The 17749-nt window shown below is 32.8% G+C and overlaps 1 protein-coding gene across 1 annotated transcript in view; it reads right to left on the minus strand.

Annotated features, from left to right (window-relative positions):
* The window catches only part of Upf1 (Upf1 RNA helicase), a 37402-nt gene that overhangs the window by 7202 nt on the left and 12451 nt on the right, over positions 1 to 17749 (minus strand). The window contains exons 2-8 of the mRNA XM_085945804.1: positions 17213 to 17403; positions 16601 to 16801; positions 16425 to 16495; positions 15455 to 15638; positions 14673 to 14882; positions 2839 to 3009; positions 1297 to 1456 (exon numbers count right to left, since the gene is read on the minus strand). Of these exons, the coding sequence (XP_085801930.1) occupies positions 1297 to 1456; positions 2839 to 3009; positions 14673 to 14882; positions 15455 to 15638; positions 16425 to 16495; positions 16601 to 16801; positions 17213 to 17403 (1188 nt within the window). The remainder of the gene's footprint in view (positions 1 to 1296; positions 1457 to 2838; positions 3010 to 14672; positions 14883 to 15454; positions 15639 to 16424; positions 16496 to 16600; positions 16802 to 17212; positions 17404 to 17749) is intronic.

The raw sequence follows: 17749 nt of genomic DNA on the forward strand, positions 1-17749 counted from the left end.
GATTATGAGCGAGTGAGTGCTGTAAAACGTGGCTGTAATGCATTACTTGACAGTATGTAATCGCAAATTTTGCACAATAAACGTAGAGGCCAAACAAGGGAATCCCCTGCGATGAACAGGGGGGTTACCTGTAGTTAATACCTTCATTTAAAATACAAAAACGGCTAAAGAAGAAGGCCTGTTTTTTGCCCCTGAAAGGAACGAAGGGACGAATTTATAAACTACTTAAATTTTCATTTACCATTTTTTAACGGCCCTTAATCATGCTTTCAAACTTTATACAAAACCGCATGAGATGAATTTAAATGATTAAAGTCATGTTTTGTCATATTAATTCCCATTCATAATAGTACGTTTACAACCATACAATAGTAGATGAATTCTCATTAGGAAAAGTATTGTGTAATTATGAATGAAGTGTATTCTTAAACCTGACATAATTAACTTGAACATCTTTTCTTATATGCAAGGATCCGCAAAATGACGCTGTCTAACTCTTTAAAATTGAAGTACATGAAGTATTTTCGACTGTTTAATTTTTTCTTATTTACATAACTTGAATGTACTAGCGACTGGCATTTATAGCACATTTTTACGTCACTTGATACATGAATGCCTAACCTAACATGGTTCAATTTAAAAAAAAATGTTTTTAACTAGGTACCTATTTCATAAAATAATTATCAGCAATTTCAATGTAAAGAATTGATTTAGTAATCATTAAACTTCCTGCCGATAAAAAAATTTAATAACTTAGATAAAGCCAATAATATAACACTTGAACACATCGAATAATAAGCAGGGCCGAGTCGAAGTCTAGAATACATTAGGAGTTTTTTCATGAGTAAAGTTGTTTAAACCAGAGCGTTGGAGCGGAGCTCGGAGCAATGGGGATATACCAGGAGCACCGAAAATTTGTAGTGCTTATATTATATTTGACACTTTGCAACACTGGAATTATTTGAAATACGGCAACACTGCCGAGTAATAAATAACCTCACCTTTTTCGACAGAAGAGGCAGATAATGAAAGACGATTTGCTGTCGGAAATTTTGTTTAATAGAATTAATATTTAAAATGACAAATAACAAACCTTATTTTAAAACTACTTATTTTTTAACATTTGTATAAATATAATACCGATAAAAACTTTTTACACGGATCGCAGCAGACCCTGGAGTGGAGCTGGAGCAAGTATTAGGTTCCAGAGCGGAGCACCTCGAAAAAATGTCCGCTCCAAGCCTCTGGTTTAAATTGGCATACATTAATCAACATTATGATGTATCTAAAACTAACCTGGGACTTGTTGAGCTCGGGTAAGTTGGGAGCGCTAAAGTGCTTGGGCAGCTGGCATCTGAAGAGAACCTCCTCCACTTCGTGGCCCAGCAGGCGCCGGTAGATGTACCCTGACACAGACTGATCATCCACTGCAAATTTGCGAAGAGCTAGCTGCATCCTGCAAACAATACACACATACGTTCATTACATTCGCTGGAATGTTAAGTATATTTTCTATAAACGTAGTACAAAATCATTGACATAAACTTGTACACGGTAAAGAAAGAAAATCTCTATATTTAAGTGGGCAATGGTGAATATTTAAGCAGAATAGATCTCAAAAACACTTGCAATGTGCATCCTTATTGCAATATAGGTAGAGTTTATTTTAAAACAACATTGAAATATGTCATACGGGACGCTTATGTGGGTGCTTTATGAAACAAATTGTATGAAATCATAGGTAACTTTTTAACATATTCACAATGTAAAATACATGTTCTATATACTATTTGACAGTATACGAATTAGTGTTATCGCAACCTACGGAGGTTGTGGAAAAGACTTGCAAGAAACATCTTGCCTGTGAAATCATTCGCAAGAAACTTCTGCGATTCGAACATGGGAGGAATGAAGATACAGTAAAACCTCGTTAGTAAGAACACTGATAATTCGAAATTCGCCGTAATTCGAAATTTTCCCGAAAAAAAGTCCCTTGAACATTATTTTCATATAAAACCAAACCTTTAATTCGAATTTCGTAATTCGAAATGATTTCAGAGTCCCTGGCATATAAAAATATTCAATAAATCGTAATAAAGTACACTATTTCATGAGCCAGTCATTGAAAATTGTGACAGACTTTTCTTAAAACATCAAAAATTACTTATTTTATGAAGGTAATAAAAATAATTCTGACATTTTATGACCCAATTCGATAGGCACATCTATGATCGGATACAAAATGAATGAAAATCAAAATTTTTTTTTTTTTCAAAATTTTAATATTTTTCCCCCATACATTTAATATTTCGTAATTCGATTTTCGGTCCCATGGAATTCGTATTAACGAGGTTTTACTGTATGTATCATTATTTGTCACTGATCAGTGTTGCTATATTTTTCTATGCTGATTATAGTACAAAGGCGTAAAAATTATAGTTTTTTCTGTAAAAAATATAGTACAGGAACATTTTTCGGCTCGGATCCTTTAAAATTATAGTATTTTGGCATATTTGGCGTAAAATTATAGTATTTTACATTTTTTGCAGGATCAAAATTATAGTATTGTACTATAATTATAGTACGGTTGGCAACACTGTCACTGATACATGTTAAATAAAGCACCGGTAGGGGTCCAGTGAATAACTAATTGTAGACTACACTGTTAAAAATTACATCAACATAATTGTAGATCCAAGCTCATAAGGTAAGTAATGACCAGGGTATAAATAAATAATTGATTATCAATGCAATTATTACTTCAAAACCCATGTCTCAGTGTAGTCATGATTTTTGACATCATGTAACAGAATGTATTAGAAATGTAAAAAAGCTGACCTATCAAAGGAAGTACTCTTCCAGATGAAGTCCACGACAAAGTTGTTGGTGCAGTCACTGGGCGCTCCACTGTTGCTCTTCAGTTCCAGGCCGATGTCATCTCCGAAATTGTCAGGCACTTTTATAACGTGGCCCACTCCAGCCCACGGCTTGTGCATTTCCCCGACATATCTGTCAACAGAAAATGCTATTAGCATGTTTCGATATCCACATCATTCCTTAACCGGATAACTGCCGCCAGCGTCTTAGCACACTTTTCTATTCCAAGAACAGAGGGCCGGCCAAGCAAAATGCGCGTGCAAAGACGCTCCACTTGAAACGCAATATATCGGCCGAGGTCAATATTTTGAATAATTCAATCACATTGCCCACACAGCGACATCTCTTAGGATCATGGTGTAATACTTACATTTGACAATTTCTATATTATCATCACGAAACGTCAATTTTAAACAAAGCTTTCTTGGGTTACCGAAACGCGTCGCTAGTAGGGTTGTGCCACACGCCGGGATTCCCGTTTACTTATAGTAGATGCAATCGAAATTATGGTTCGCTTATGCATACGAAAAACGGGGAATACTGTGATTCCTGAATATACACTAATACTCGATAGGAGTGACACATCTCGGAATACATACCAGTTGAATATTCATAGTCGTATTTGACATATCTAATTCGGTTTCGCGGCTGAAATATTTTCACTTTATAATTCATTTCTTTTATGATAGTTTTATAATAATTACTTTTAAACTTTTTGCATTTTATTCGTAATTTACGTGTACGATTTCGTAAGTTTTAAACCTTCGTAATCTGTGTTGTGTCGGTTATTGTTTATTTTATAAGATATTAGTGTCGGGACTTATTTTATTCGCATTGACTTTTTTGAATTATATCTTTTTATAATAAGTCAAGTTTCTGGGATATTTGAACTTTTTTACATATAAAATTTTTTATCTTCTTCCTAATCAAAATGGAAAGAACACAAGGTACATCATAAAATGCCGAACAGGCCTCACTGTTGAATCGGATGACAGTAATTTTGATGTAGATTTTGATGAAGAGGAAAAATATGTTTTGATTCCCAGTGCATATGAAGCTGCATATTGTAGAATTATTTCTCATACATAATCACGTTCTCATCTCTACTGTGTAAGTGTTGTGACAACCCTGACGTTTTGTGAAATATTAAGTTTGATTTATTTCGATAAATGACGGCGTAAATGGACACATTGTGTATTAAGGCCTATGGGTTCATTCGTAAGAATCAAATTTGACGTAAGCGCCTCAACAATTAGCCATAAGCTTCAGCGCATATCAAAGTAAAAAAACAAAAATCGCTTCGCTCGGCGTCTCCGGGACTAGATACGAAATCAGAGGTTTTAAAAGTGTTGAATTAATAATATTTTTTTTCTAACATATTTTATAAACATTTTTGTGGTAGGTAGAATAAATTATAATAATAAAAATAGTAGACCTCCAAATAAGAACCTCATATTATTGATATGCTGAATTTGTGAAGTGACACCTTTTCTTGAACCTATCATATTGTAGGTTCAAATTCAGTCCAAATATTTTTCAAAAAAAAATCTAATACTTATGTATGTTTCTGAGGTGTTTCAAATTGGTATATTATTTATATATATCGGTGTGTATGAATACAAAAGTTATTCATTTTTTCATGAGCTAACATTACAAATTATAAGTTTAAAACATTCACAAGATGGCATAAAAGATGTCTGTTATTATTGCGTTTTTATTGAATTACAAAAACATGACTCATAAAAGAAAGCAATTCAATGAATATTTGTCGAGGCACAATTTTTTTTAAATTTAGTAAGCAACAATCAAGATTTAAGAAACCATTATTATAATAACGTGTATTTGACGGCAGTACGTTTTGGTCGCCGCGGAGGATTTCGGAACATTAGTGTATATAAAATTAATAATTGGTTCTTTAATTAGTGTACAGGCTTAACGGTATGTAATGTATTAGAATAACTATTATAAATTATTATTTTTTAAATTTTTTTTCATCTCTATTGATAGCATCTAATATAATTATTATATTGTTTCTTATATCCATCAACCGTGTTAGTCTAGGATCAACGAGTTCAGGCAATATACAATTCATATACATCTTGTCAGTTGTGATGTAACGAGTAATATTGTTTTTATTATTCAATGAACTAGGTTCTTACCTCAATATATTTTTTACTTGTGTTAAATAATTACTAATACATGCCTAAGGTGATTCCATTCAATTCAACTCGGCATTAAATATATTAAATTCTAATGGATTTAAGTTTTGTACTATTTCATTTGAGTCGTTTTATGCGATCCTGGTTTCGCCTTTCGACATCGTCAGGCACTATGCGCACTCATCAAATACACACTGACAACGAAAGCAGCTAATACTCACTTAACAATAAATTAATACAATAAAGTAAGGTAAAAACTTTATCACCTATCTATTAAGTCAAAGATCACTATGAAAAATTTAACAAACAATTAATTATGAATAGTTGAATTGTGGCAGTATGAAAAAAAAGATTTTACCACAAACCATCTGAAAAATACATATATCATAAAACATATACGTGATTTTGTGCCCCAAAAGACTTTTTTTATTATTATTTTAACGATTAATAAAATTGTGACACATGTTTCAGTGGCCATTACGATGACAGCATTAGAAAACGTATTTTACTTTAAATTTTCGGTACTGTTTGGTTAAAGCGGATACAGCGGAAAACGCATTTTGATAATGCCAATAAACATACAACTGGATACGTACGTCCCTTTAAAAATAACAAAACATGGCCACCCAGGTACATAAAAACTGTATTAAGTACATGCAAAGTTTTTCAAATCGCTTAAAGCCTAACCAAGTAGGTACATATTTATCAAAACAATTAAAGTCCACCTATATTTTATCTAAACTGCTCAAGACCAAAATATTTTTTTTTTATAAATGGGTCACCGAACGAATACCTTCAGTGCTTCCTTGTAGCCATCGTGGTTATTAGATTCAATTATCTTACAATATCACACATGCTGCAACCATTTCAATAACAAGATAATAAATAATATAATAAATATAATAAAACTGCATTTTTTTCAGTTTGACATTCAGTGGTACTATATGATGTTTGATATTTTAGTCAACACAAATTATAGCACCTGGCATGCGTCCTGTGTTCGGAATAGAACGATACGAATAATTGCGACTTGCCAATTTGATTGTTACTGCAAAGAGAGTAGAGGTCATTTTTCCATGAGTCAAATAATATTGCTTCGGACTAAATTTTGGGAAAAAAAAGACGTCCTTACCCGTTGAAATTCCAGATGAAATTCCAGATCGTACTAACTTTAGAAATAAGAAATTAGAAAAACTGTATGGATTAATCGATCAAATGGTCTCTTTTTGTTAATTTTGCAAAATCATTATATTTCTAAATTGTCTGAAAACAGGATAAATACATGAAAATGTACGACGTGTTTTGGTAATATAGCGTCACTAATTGTACCGAATTTATGGGGTTTTATTTATTTTTTTATTATAAATTATTATTTATAGTATTACGGAAATGTTATATTATAATAAAAAAATATTTTTATTGTGCAGTATATATTATTTTGTGAGAAAAAATCATTCAAAATTGGCTGATGTATACTCAAACTAAAATGGCTTTAAAATCTTTATTTTTCTGAAATTAAAAAAAGTACGTGGGTTAATCAATGAAATGTATTGTTTTACCCATTTCTCTCATACAATATATACCTGCAAAACTATTATTAAGTTCAACATTCATTGTGGCGTGACAGTCGTTTTGACCAATTTCGAAAACAGGACTTACTATTTGTCATTTATTTTAAAAAGTAAAGCGATTCGAAAAATTTTAATGACACAGTACGTTTTAGTTGAATACTATTTATTAGATTTTATATAAATAAAGAGTTTATTGTGTATCAATTCGTTTTAAATATGCTTATCATTTCCGCGATTCCGAGAAGACAGGAAAAAACGGGTCCAATGGCCTTAATTTGGTAAGTTTATATGATATAGTATTAATATAATGCCAAAAAAGGTATATTTACTAAAGTTTATTTTTTCAAAGAAAATCGCGGCCCTCCGTATATGGCCATACTAATACCTCCTGGCATAGAACAGGTTAAGGGGGGACATGCTCAGCGTAGGTCAAAATGGAGCTTTTGTTCTATTTTCAAAGCATGATCCTGGACATACCTTAAACCGGGGGGGGGGGGGGGGGGGGCAAACTGCGGCTCGCGGGCCGCATGTGGCCCGCCGGGTATTTTTTTGCGGCTCGCCATCATTAATTGTACTTCTAATTACAAATAACTTTTTTATAATTTTTTAAAAAATATTCACAATAGATTAAAATTTGAGGTAAGTATTTGTTGTTTCGTAAATGTATTATCTCAGTACGTCTTCCTTGCGTCTCGTCTCACACTATGTAACCACTATTTTCTACGTTGAACGTGACACATTTAAATACTTTTAACTCTGCGTTGCAAGGAAAAAAAATATATGCCCATGATATGGTAAAAAGTTTGAATGGATTTCAATTAAAACTCAAGTTATTCCTTCAACAAATATCGAATAACAACGTGGAAACTTTCCAACTTTGAAGTTGCTGAATATATCAGAATATAAATTTGAAGAATATGGTAAAATTATTAAAGCTCTGAATGACGATTTTTCACAAAGATTTGGTGAAAATTGAGACAAGTTTAGCAATAGTACGCGATCCATTTTCAATAGATATTGATAGTGTACCGACAGAGCTACAACTTGAGATTATTGATCTGCAGTGTGACACTGATTTAAGAGAATTGCATCGTCGTGAATAAATGTCCAAATTTTGCAATGCCCTTAATTCAGACAAATTCGACCAACTTAAAGATTATCCAAGAAAAATGTTCGTTATTTTTTGATCGACCTATATATTATCGTCTCTGTTCTGGCAGAACACACTAACTGAAGAATACTAGTTTTGAGTAATTTGACATTGGAGTTGTTAAAATGTTTGAAATGGTCTATCATGTGAGTTTATTAAGTAATCGTAAAAAGGATGACTTTAAAATAAAGACTGTTTATTTATTAAGAAGAATTCCAGACGGTAAAGTTTGAAATAAGGAACATTTTGATATAACTAACTCAATTTGTCATTTTTTCGAATTAGTGTCTTCTGCCAGAACAGTGACGAATGAACAAACATTTTCGATCATGAACCTCAATAAAAAATCTTTACGATCAAATATCTCCGATGCCCATTTACAAGCAGTTTTGAGAATATCAACTACTAAATTAACACCTGAATTTAAAAAAAATGTTAAAAAATGTACAACAGTTTCATTCTTCTCATTATTTTTTTTATTGTTTATTTTTCGTGATAATAAATAGTGTATATCTAAAAATGGTATTTTACTTGCGGCCCGCCGCTCATTTTGAGTTCTTGAATTTGGCCCTCCATCCAAAAAGTTTGCCCCCCCCTGCCTTAAACGCTGTAGATAATCTATTTATATAATTTTGAAGCCTTATTATCCTTTATATTTATTTTAAACATTTGATGACTGCATTAAGTATTTTTATTACATAAAATAGTATTCTTTTAAACCTCTCGCTCTAATGTTTTAGAATATAGTCATATTTCGGTACATAACTGTGCAGTGGTGTTAAGATTTTTTACATTTATTAATTTTTAAACGCATTTATAAAACCATTAGTATAATTTATGACGAGATAATTTTAGTAAAATATTTACGATAAAAAATTATATTGATAATCTCTGTGATCCCAAATTTGACAATTAGGCATTTTATTATTCAAAAAATCGGCAAGATTAACACATTTGAAGATAATTCTAAAGATACTAATTATAAGCTATATCTTTGACCATTCAAGTGTGATAAACATCCTACGAATAATGATTGCTTTATAATAATTATTGACCTAAGAATAAGGTAGTGTTTTTTTGAATACCGCCATTTCTTTTGTCATTCCCCAGTGGTTAAGCTACAACATACGGCCGTAGCCATAAATTGACAAACTATAATTGAAATAGGGAGTAAAATGATGTTAACGCGCGTCTTTGAACATGTGCCGTTTAAAAAAAAAGATTTTTTTTTCGGTTAGGTAAAAAAGAGCGAGAGGTTTAAAAGAATACTATTTTATGTAATAAAAATACTTTATGCAGTCATCAAATGTTTAAAATAAATATAAAGGATAATAAGGCTTCAAAATTATACAAATAGATTATCTACAACGTTTAAGGAATGTCCAGGATCACGCTTTGAAAATAGAATAAAAGCTCCATTTTGACCCACGCTGAGCACGTCCGCCCTTAAGTGGTGTTTTATTTATGTGATGATCGCAACCGAATTGACTGTGGTAGTAATATACTGTCACCATCTGAAATATTAGCATGTCGTCTCTTGAATAGGTTGAGCAAGTGGCTAACAACCATTTCTCGTAAAAACAAAAATCTGTGAATACAACCTCCAACCTCCACTCTGGTGGAGTTTGGAGGTATGGTACTCTGGTATGTTTCTGAGGTGTTTCAAATTGGTATATTATTTATATATATCGGTGTGTATGAATACAAAAGTTATTCATTTTTTCATGAGCTAACATTACAAATTATAAGTTTAAAACATTCACAAGATGGCATAAAAGATGTCTGTTATTATTGCGTTTTTATTGAATTACAAAAACATGACTCATAAAAGAAAGCAATTCAATGAATATTTGTCGAGGCACAATTTTTTTTAAATTTAGTAAGCAACAATCAAGATTTAAGAAACCATTATTATAATAACGTGTATTTGACGGCAGTACGTTTTGGTCGCCGCGGAGGATTTCGGAACATTAGTGTATATAAAATTAATAATTGGTTCTTTAATTAGTGTACAGGCTTAACGGTATGTAATGTATTAGAATAACTATTATAAATTATTATTTTTTAAATTTTTTTTCATCTCTATTGATAGCATCTAATATAATTATTATATTGTTTCTTATATCCATCAACCGTGTTAGTCTAGGATCAACGAGTTCAGGCAATATACAATTCATATACATCTTGTCAGTTGTGATGTAACGAGTAATATTGTTTTTATTATTCAATGAACTAGGTTCTTACCTCAATATATTTTTTACTTGTGTTAAATAATTACTAATACATGCCTAAGGTGATTCCATTCAATTCAACTCGGCATTAAATATATTAAATTCTAATGGATTTAAGTTTTGTACTATTTCATTTGAGTCGTTTTATGCGATCCTGGTTTCGCCTTTCGACATCGTCAGGCACTATGCGCACTCATCAAATACACACTGACAACGAAAGCAGCTAATACTCACTTAACAATAAATTAATACAATAAAGTAAGGTAAAAACTTTATCACCTATCTATTAAGTCAAAGATCACTATGAAAAATTTAACAAACAATTAATTATGAATAGTTGAATTGTGGCAGTATGAAAAAAAAGATTTTACCACAAACCATCTGAAAAATACATATATCATAAAACATATACGTGATTTTGTGCCCCAAAAGACTTTTTTTATTATTATTTTAACGATTAATAAAATTGTGACACATGTTTCAGTGGCCATTACGATGACAGCATTAGAAAACGTATTTTACTTTAAATTTTCGGTACTGTTTGGTTAAAGCGGATACAGCGGAAAACGCATTTTGATAATGCCAATAAACATACAACTGGATACGTACGTCCCTTTAAAAATAACAAAACATGGCCACCCAGGTACATAAAAACTGTATTAAGTACATGCAAAGTTTTTCAAATCGCTTAAAGCCTAACCAAGTAGGTACATATTTATCAAAACAATTAAAGTCCACCTATATTTTATCTAAACTGCTCAAGACCAAAATATTTTTTTTTTATAAATGGGTCACCGAACGAATACCTTCAGTGCTTCCTTGTAGCCATCGTGGTTATTAGATTCAATTATCTTACAATATCTCACATGCTGCAACCATTTCAATAACAAGATAATAAATAATATAATAAATATAATAAAACTGCATTTTTTTCAGTTTGACATTCAGTGGTACTATATGATGTTTGATATTTTAGTCAACACAAATTATAGCACCTGGCATGCGTCCTGTGTTCGGAATAGAACGATACGAATAATTGCGACTTGCCAATTTGATTGTTACTGCAAAGAGAGTAGAGGTCATTTTTCCATGAGTCAAATAATATTGCTTCGGACTAAATTTTGGGAAAAAAAAGACGTCCTTACCCGTTGAAATTCCAGATGAAATTCCAGATCGTACTAACGTTAGAAATAAGAAATTAGAAAAACTGTATGGATTAATCGATCAAATGGTCTCTTTTTGTTAATTTTGCAAAATCATTATATTTCTAAATTGTCTGAAAACAGGATAAATACATGAAAATGTACGACGTGTTTTGGTAATATAGCGTCACTAATTGTACCGAATTTATGGGGTTTTATTTATTTTTTTATTATAAATTATTATTTATAGTATTACGGAAATGTTATATTATAATAAAAAAATATTTTTATTGTGCAGTATATATTATTTTGTGAGAAAAAATCATTCAAAATTGGCTGATGTATACTCAAACTAAAATGGCTTTAAAATCTTTATTTTTCTGAAATTAAAAAAAGTACGTGGGTTAATCAATGAAATGTATTGTTTTACCCATTTCTCTCATACAATATATACCTGCAAAACTATTATTAAGTTCAACATTCATTGTGGCGTGACAGTCGTTTTGACCAATTTCGAAAACAGGACTTACTATTTGTCATTTATTTTAAAAAGTAAAGCGATTCGAAAAATTTTAATGACACAGTACGTTTTAGTTGAATACTATTTATTAGATTTTATATAAATAAAGAGTTTATTGTGTATCAATTCGTTTTAAATATGCTTATCATTTCCGCGATTCCGAGAAGACAGGAAAAAACGGGTCCAATGGCCTTAATTTGGTAAGTTTATATGATATAGTATTAATATAATGCCAAAAAAGGTATATTTACTAAAGTTTATTTTTTCAAAGAAAATCGCGGCCCTCCGTATATGGCCATACTAATACCTCCTGGCATAGAACAGGTTAAGGGGGGACATGCTCAGCGTAGGTCAAAATGGAGCTTTTGTTCTATTTTCAAAGCATGATCCTGGACATACCTTAAACCGGGGGGGGGGGGGGGGGGCAAACTGCGGCTCGCGGGCCGCATGTGGCCCGCCGGGTATTTTTTTGCGGCTCGCCATCATTAATTGTACTTCTAATTACAAATAACTTTTTTATAATTTTTTAAAAAATATTCACAATAGATTAAAATTTGAGGTAAGTATTTGTTGTTTCGTAAATGTATTATCTCAGTACGTCTTCCTTGCGTCTCGTCTCACACTATGTAACCACTATTTTCTACGTTGAACGTGACACATTTAAATACTTTTAACTCTGCGTTGCAAGGAAAAAAAATATATGCCCATGATATGGTAAAAAGTTTGAATGGATTTCAATTAAAACTCAAGTTATTCCTTCAACAAATATCGAATAACAACGTGGAAACTTTCCAACTTTGAAGTTGCTGAATATATCAGAATATAAATTTGAAGAATATGGTAAAATTATTAAAGCTCTGAATGACGATTTTTCACAAAGATTTGGTGAAAATTGAGACAAGTTTAGCAATAGTACGCGATCCATTTTCAATAGATATTGATAGTGTACCGACAGAGCTACAACTTGAGATTATTGATCTGCAGTGTGACACTGATTTAAGAGAATTGCATCGTCGTGAATAAATGTCCAAATTTTGCAATGCCCTTAATTCAGACAAATTCGACCAACTTAAAGATTATCCAAGAAAAATGTTCGTTATTTTTTGATCGACCTATATATTATCGTCTCTGTTCTGGCAGAACACACTAACTGAAGAATACTAGTTTTGAGTAATTTGACATTGAAGTTGTTAAAATGTTTGAAATGGTCTATCATGTGAGTTTATTAAGTAATCGTAAAAAGGATGACTTTAAAATAAAGACTGTTTATTTATTAAGAAGAATTCCAGACGGTAAAGTTTGAAATAAGGAACATTTTGATATAACTAACTCAATTTGTCATTTTTTCGAATTAGTGTCTTCTGCCAGAACAGTGACGAATGAACAAACATTTTCGATCATGAACCTCAATAAAAAATCTTTACGATCAAATATCTCCGATGCCCATTTACAAGCAGTTTTGAGAATATCAACTACTAAATTAACACCTGAATTTAAAAAAAATGTTAAAAAATGTACAACAGTTTCATTCTTCTCATTATTTTTTTTATTGTTTATTTTTCGTGATAATAAATAGTGTATATCTAAAAATGGTATTTTACTTGCGGCCCGCCGCTCATTTTGAGTTCTTGAATTTGGCCCTCCATCCAAAAAGTTTGCCCCCCCCTGCCTTAAACGCTGTAGATAATCTATTTATATAATTTTGAAGCCTTATTATCCTTTATATTTATTTTAAACATTTGATGACTGCATTAAGTATTTTTATTACATAAAATAGTATTCTTTTAAACCTCTCGCTCTAATGTTTTAGAATATAGTCATATTTCGGTACATAACTGTGCAGTGGTGTTAAGATTTTTTACATTTATTAATTTTTAAACGCATTTATAAAACCATTAGTATAATTTATGACGAGATAATTTTAGTAAAATATTTACGATAAAAAATTATATTGATAATCTCTGTGATCCCAAATTTGACAATTAGGCATTTTATTATTCAAAAAATCGGCAAGATTAACACATTTGAAGATAATTCTAAAGATACTAATTATAAGCTATATCTTTGACCATTCAAGTGTGATAAACATCCTACGAATAATGATTGCTTTATAATAATTATTGACCTAAGAATAAGGTAGTGTTTTTTTGAATACCGCCATTTCTTTTGTCATTCCCCAGTGGTTAAGCTACAACATACGGCCGTAGCCATAAATTGACAAACTATAATTGAAATAGGGAGTAAAATGATGTTAACGCGCGTCTTTGAACATGTGCCGTTTAAAAAAAAAGATTTTTTTTTCGGTTAGGTAAAAAAGAGCGAGAGGTTTAAAAGAATACTATTTTATGTAATAAAAATACTTTATGCAGTCATCAAATGTTTAAAATAAATATAAAGGATAATAAGGCTTCAAAATTATACAAATAGATTATCTACAACGTTTAAGGAATGTCCAGGATCACGCTTTGAAAATAGAATAAAAGCTCCATTTTGACCCACGCTGAGCACGTCCGCCCTTAAGTGGTGTTTTATTTATGTGATGATCGCAACCGAATTGACTGTGGTAGTAATATACTGTCACCATCTGAAATATTAGCATGTCGTCTCTTGAATAGGTTGAGCAAGTGGCTAACAACCATTTCTCGTAAAAACAAAAATCTGTGAATACAACCTCCAACCTCCACTCTGTGGAGGCGGCCCATGTTATCTTCTTAGGATCAAACGTGGTAAAAAAAATATTAAAGAAAATAGTTACGAATGCCATCTGACACTAAAAGTTTTAACGATTCACATTTGAGACAGTTTTAAATTAATTTGAATGATATTGTTTCCAGGATTACCATTCATTTTGGGAAAACGAAAATGCATAATACCTCTGATTTCCTTTCATATTTTTAATAGCATTAGGACTATGAATATGCAACACATAGAGATATTAAAGTATTTTTCAATCCCACAAATATGTAGTGAGATTAGAAGGTCACTCAGTAGATTAGTATTAATGAGTGAGTAAAATAAAAACCTTAAGCGCAGCTCATCTCCGTGCATGAGCTTCATGTCTCCGTCGGTCTTAGCCAGAGTGAAGTAGGCGATGGTCTTCTTATTGAGGCCCACATCCCAACGCACCTCGATATTCTCCTGCGTCTGAGACTCCTTCAGCCTCTTGTCATAGTCCGCTTCCAGCTTCACCAGAGGCCCGAACACGTTCTGGTATTGGAAGCCATCTTCGTACCTGTCAATAAAAGTTAAAAAAAAAACCTTATTGGCCGCTGGTCTACTCTCGATTTATTGAGGTCATGATGAAGAAAAAAGGGGAAAACCAAAAATTGTGAATCCCGAACACGTTCTGGTATTGGAAGCCATCTTCGTACCTGTCAATAAAAGTTAAAAAAAAAACCTTATTGGCCGCTGGTCTACTCTCGATTTATTGAGGTCATGATGAAGAAAAAAGGGGAAAACCAAAAATTGTGAATGCTCATAATCATAACTAACTAAAACGATAAAAATATAAATAAGTTATTAAAAAAAGCCCACGATGGCCGAGCAGATAACGTGTAGGCATGTAATGCCGTGGGTCCTGAGTTCGAATCCCAGGTCAGACGAAATAAGTTACATGTTGTTTTTCAATGTATGAATTGACATAAACTATGGATCTAATAGGTTGAGCAAGTGGCCAACATACATTTCTTGTAAAAACTAATAATCTGTTAATCCAACCTCCTCACTGTGGAGACCCCCCTATGATCTTCTTAGGTTCAGACATGGTTTCAAAAATATATACATAATTGACGGTTGAGGGTGTACCTAAGCAAGACCTGGTGAGGCTCTTCATCCACTCCGGGTTTCTCAAGGTCTTGGAAGGTGGCGTCCACGTTGTCCCGCCACAACTCCTCCAGGCGAACGATCTGCTGCGGAGTCACCTGCCTGGCCCGCACCTGCTCCTGCTCCAAAGGGACTTTCACCAGCCACGGCAGGAAGCTACGGTCCGCTACAACAGCAACGACAGAATTAACTTTACACAATGATTACTATAACTTCATTCTAAGGTCAGCTTTCAACGCTGCGTTAGTCAAATTCTGTGACAAAACGCAGAAAATACTGGAAAACTGGACTAAAATACCGATGACCTCACAAATCAATGTACCTTTTATCAATGATCTTTTACCAGATGTGAGCCTTCCGAGGTTTCTCTATCAATACTGCTGAATCAGACCTGTTAGACATGTTAGACATAAGTGCCATTTTCTACGCAACAAAAAACTTTCCAAACTCTTCACAGTTTGTATGAAAATGAGTAAACATAATTTCCAATTCCTCTGCCAGACCCCCGTGTTGAGAAGGCCTTCATCCAACAATGGATTTAAAACAGGCTGATAATGATGTCATGCTTTGGCTTGGCAGGAAAGTAAAAAACTTTCAAGCTAATTATGCAACTGCCGAGGAGTTAAGTATGTTAAATTCTGCTGTCATTCCACGTCAAAACAATATAGATATTTTACAACATAACAATTGAACAATATTCTACCTAATGCCGTGTCCACACTGGTAACAAGTTGCTGGCAACCTCATTAAATTTTACGATAATTATCATAAAATCTAACGAGGTTGCCAGTGTGGACCCGGCATAATGAACCTAAGTATTGGGAAGTTAAGGTATAAAAATATTTCATGTGATGATCATTAGATGATAATTTGCACGGTACGAAAAGATAGAGCATTAAAATGACAGGAAGTTCACCCTAAACAATGATTGAATATAATATATAAAAATTACCTATCAAAGGTTTCCACTGTTCCTGGTCCCAATTCATATCCTTGAGAGAGCTCTGAGCGGCGCAAGGTTGTCTGAAAAGAAATAAATCACCAATAGATAGACAATTATGTTGAAACATTACCAAAATGTTGCTTAAAATAAGGTATTCAGTATTTATATTGTATTTGCCTACATACCTACAGAGCAGAACAACAACTGAGTCCGCCTTGGCGGGAATGAATCCCAGCACAAAGACGTTCCTCACTCCGCATGAGTAGCATTCCAAGAGGGTCTCGCCGAGCGGGCCGTCGCAGTGCAGGGTCACCTCCTTGTGCTTGGCTCGCACCAAATGATTGATGATGTGCGAACCAGAAGTGCTCCCTCTTCCGTTGCAAAACCTTCAACATGTAAGTAGAAAGCAGTTGAAGACTATTAGAACAAATGTGAAAAACCAAGTTCAGTACTTCATTGATCGATAATAGCCAATAAAGAGAACATTGCAAGTTTTATCTTGCACCATTAAATCGTTCAGATAATCATAAAACCATTCACAGATAGTGAATATATAAAAAGTTGTTTTATAAATGTATCTGAAGAACTGAAATGTAAGGTTAAAATTTGTATTAATTTTAAGGAATGTTCGTGTATTGTGATTTATTTTTAATATATTTATACTTGTAAAAATATATTTATGGTTCTCAAAATCTTCCAACTTCTTATGCCACTCATATTTATATATATTATATGTCCTCTTCAGTTTCAAAAGATTTCCTAAGCAACAGTAGTTTGTATGAATTACTCATTCTTACCATTTTTTGCAGACATTACACATGACAACGGTGCTGGGTTCGTGTATCCCACAATATTTACACGCATGATCGGGCAGCTCCCGGTTATTGTAAAGGACATCATCTTCCTCCTCGAACTGCAGTTCAGCCAACGCTTGGGAAGTGCTGGCGATTTTGGAACTGATGTCAACTGACTTTCCGATCCCATTCACCTGTCAATAAAAAAAACTTTAAATTAGCATATTGATGTCAATAACCATTGCTTCCAATGTACTCTAGTCTCAGAAACTGAATGAAATATTCATAGTGCCGTTATGCTGAGAGATCTGCTTTCTATTGACTGCTGAAACCATGAGTTGTACATGAGAGGTACATCATTAGCCCTGTCTATATTCGGGCAGTTTTTCGTTTGCTAGATGAATGCATCACGGTGCATACAGAGCCTGCCTCAAACCGGTTTCAAATTGGCCATTTTTTATGATGAAAGTACTAGTGCACATATGCACATAGATCCATCACCGATGGATATCTAATCAACAGCGCATTAGTGTTGCCAAT

This window comes from Rhyacophila brunnea, unplaced genomic scaffold, assembly GCF_057557595.1.
Source record: "Rhyacophila brunnea isolate RB1 unplaced genomic scaffold, BYU_Rbru_1.0 scaffold_19, whole genome shotgun sequence".
Taxonomy (NCBI): Eukaryota; Metazoa; Arthropoda; class Insecta; order Trichoptera; family Rhyacophilidae; genus Rhyacophila; species Rhyacophila brunnea.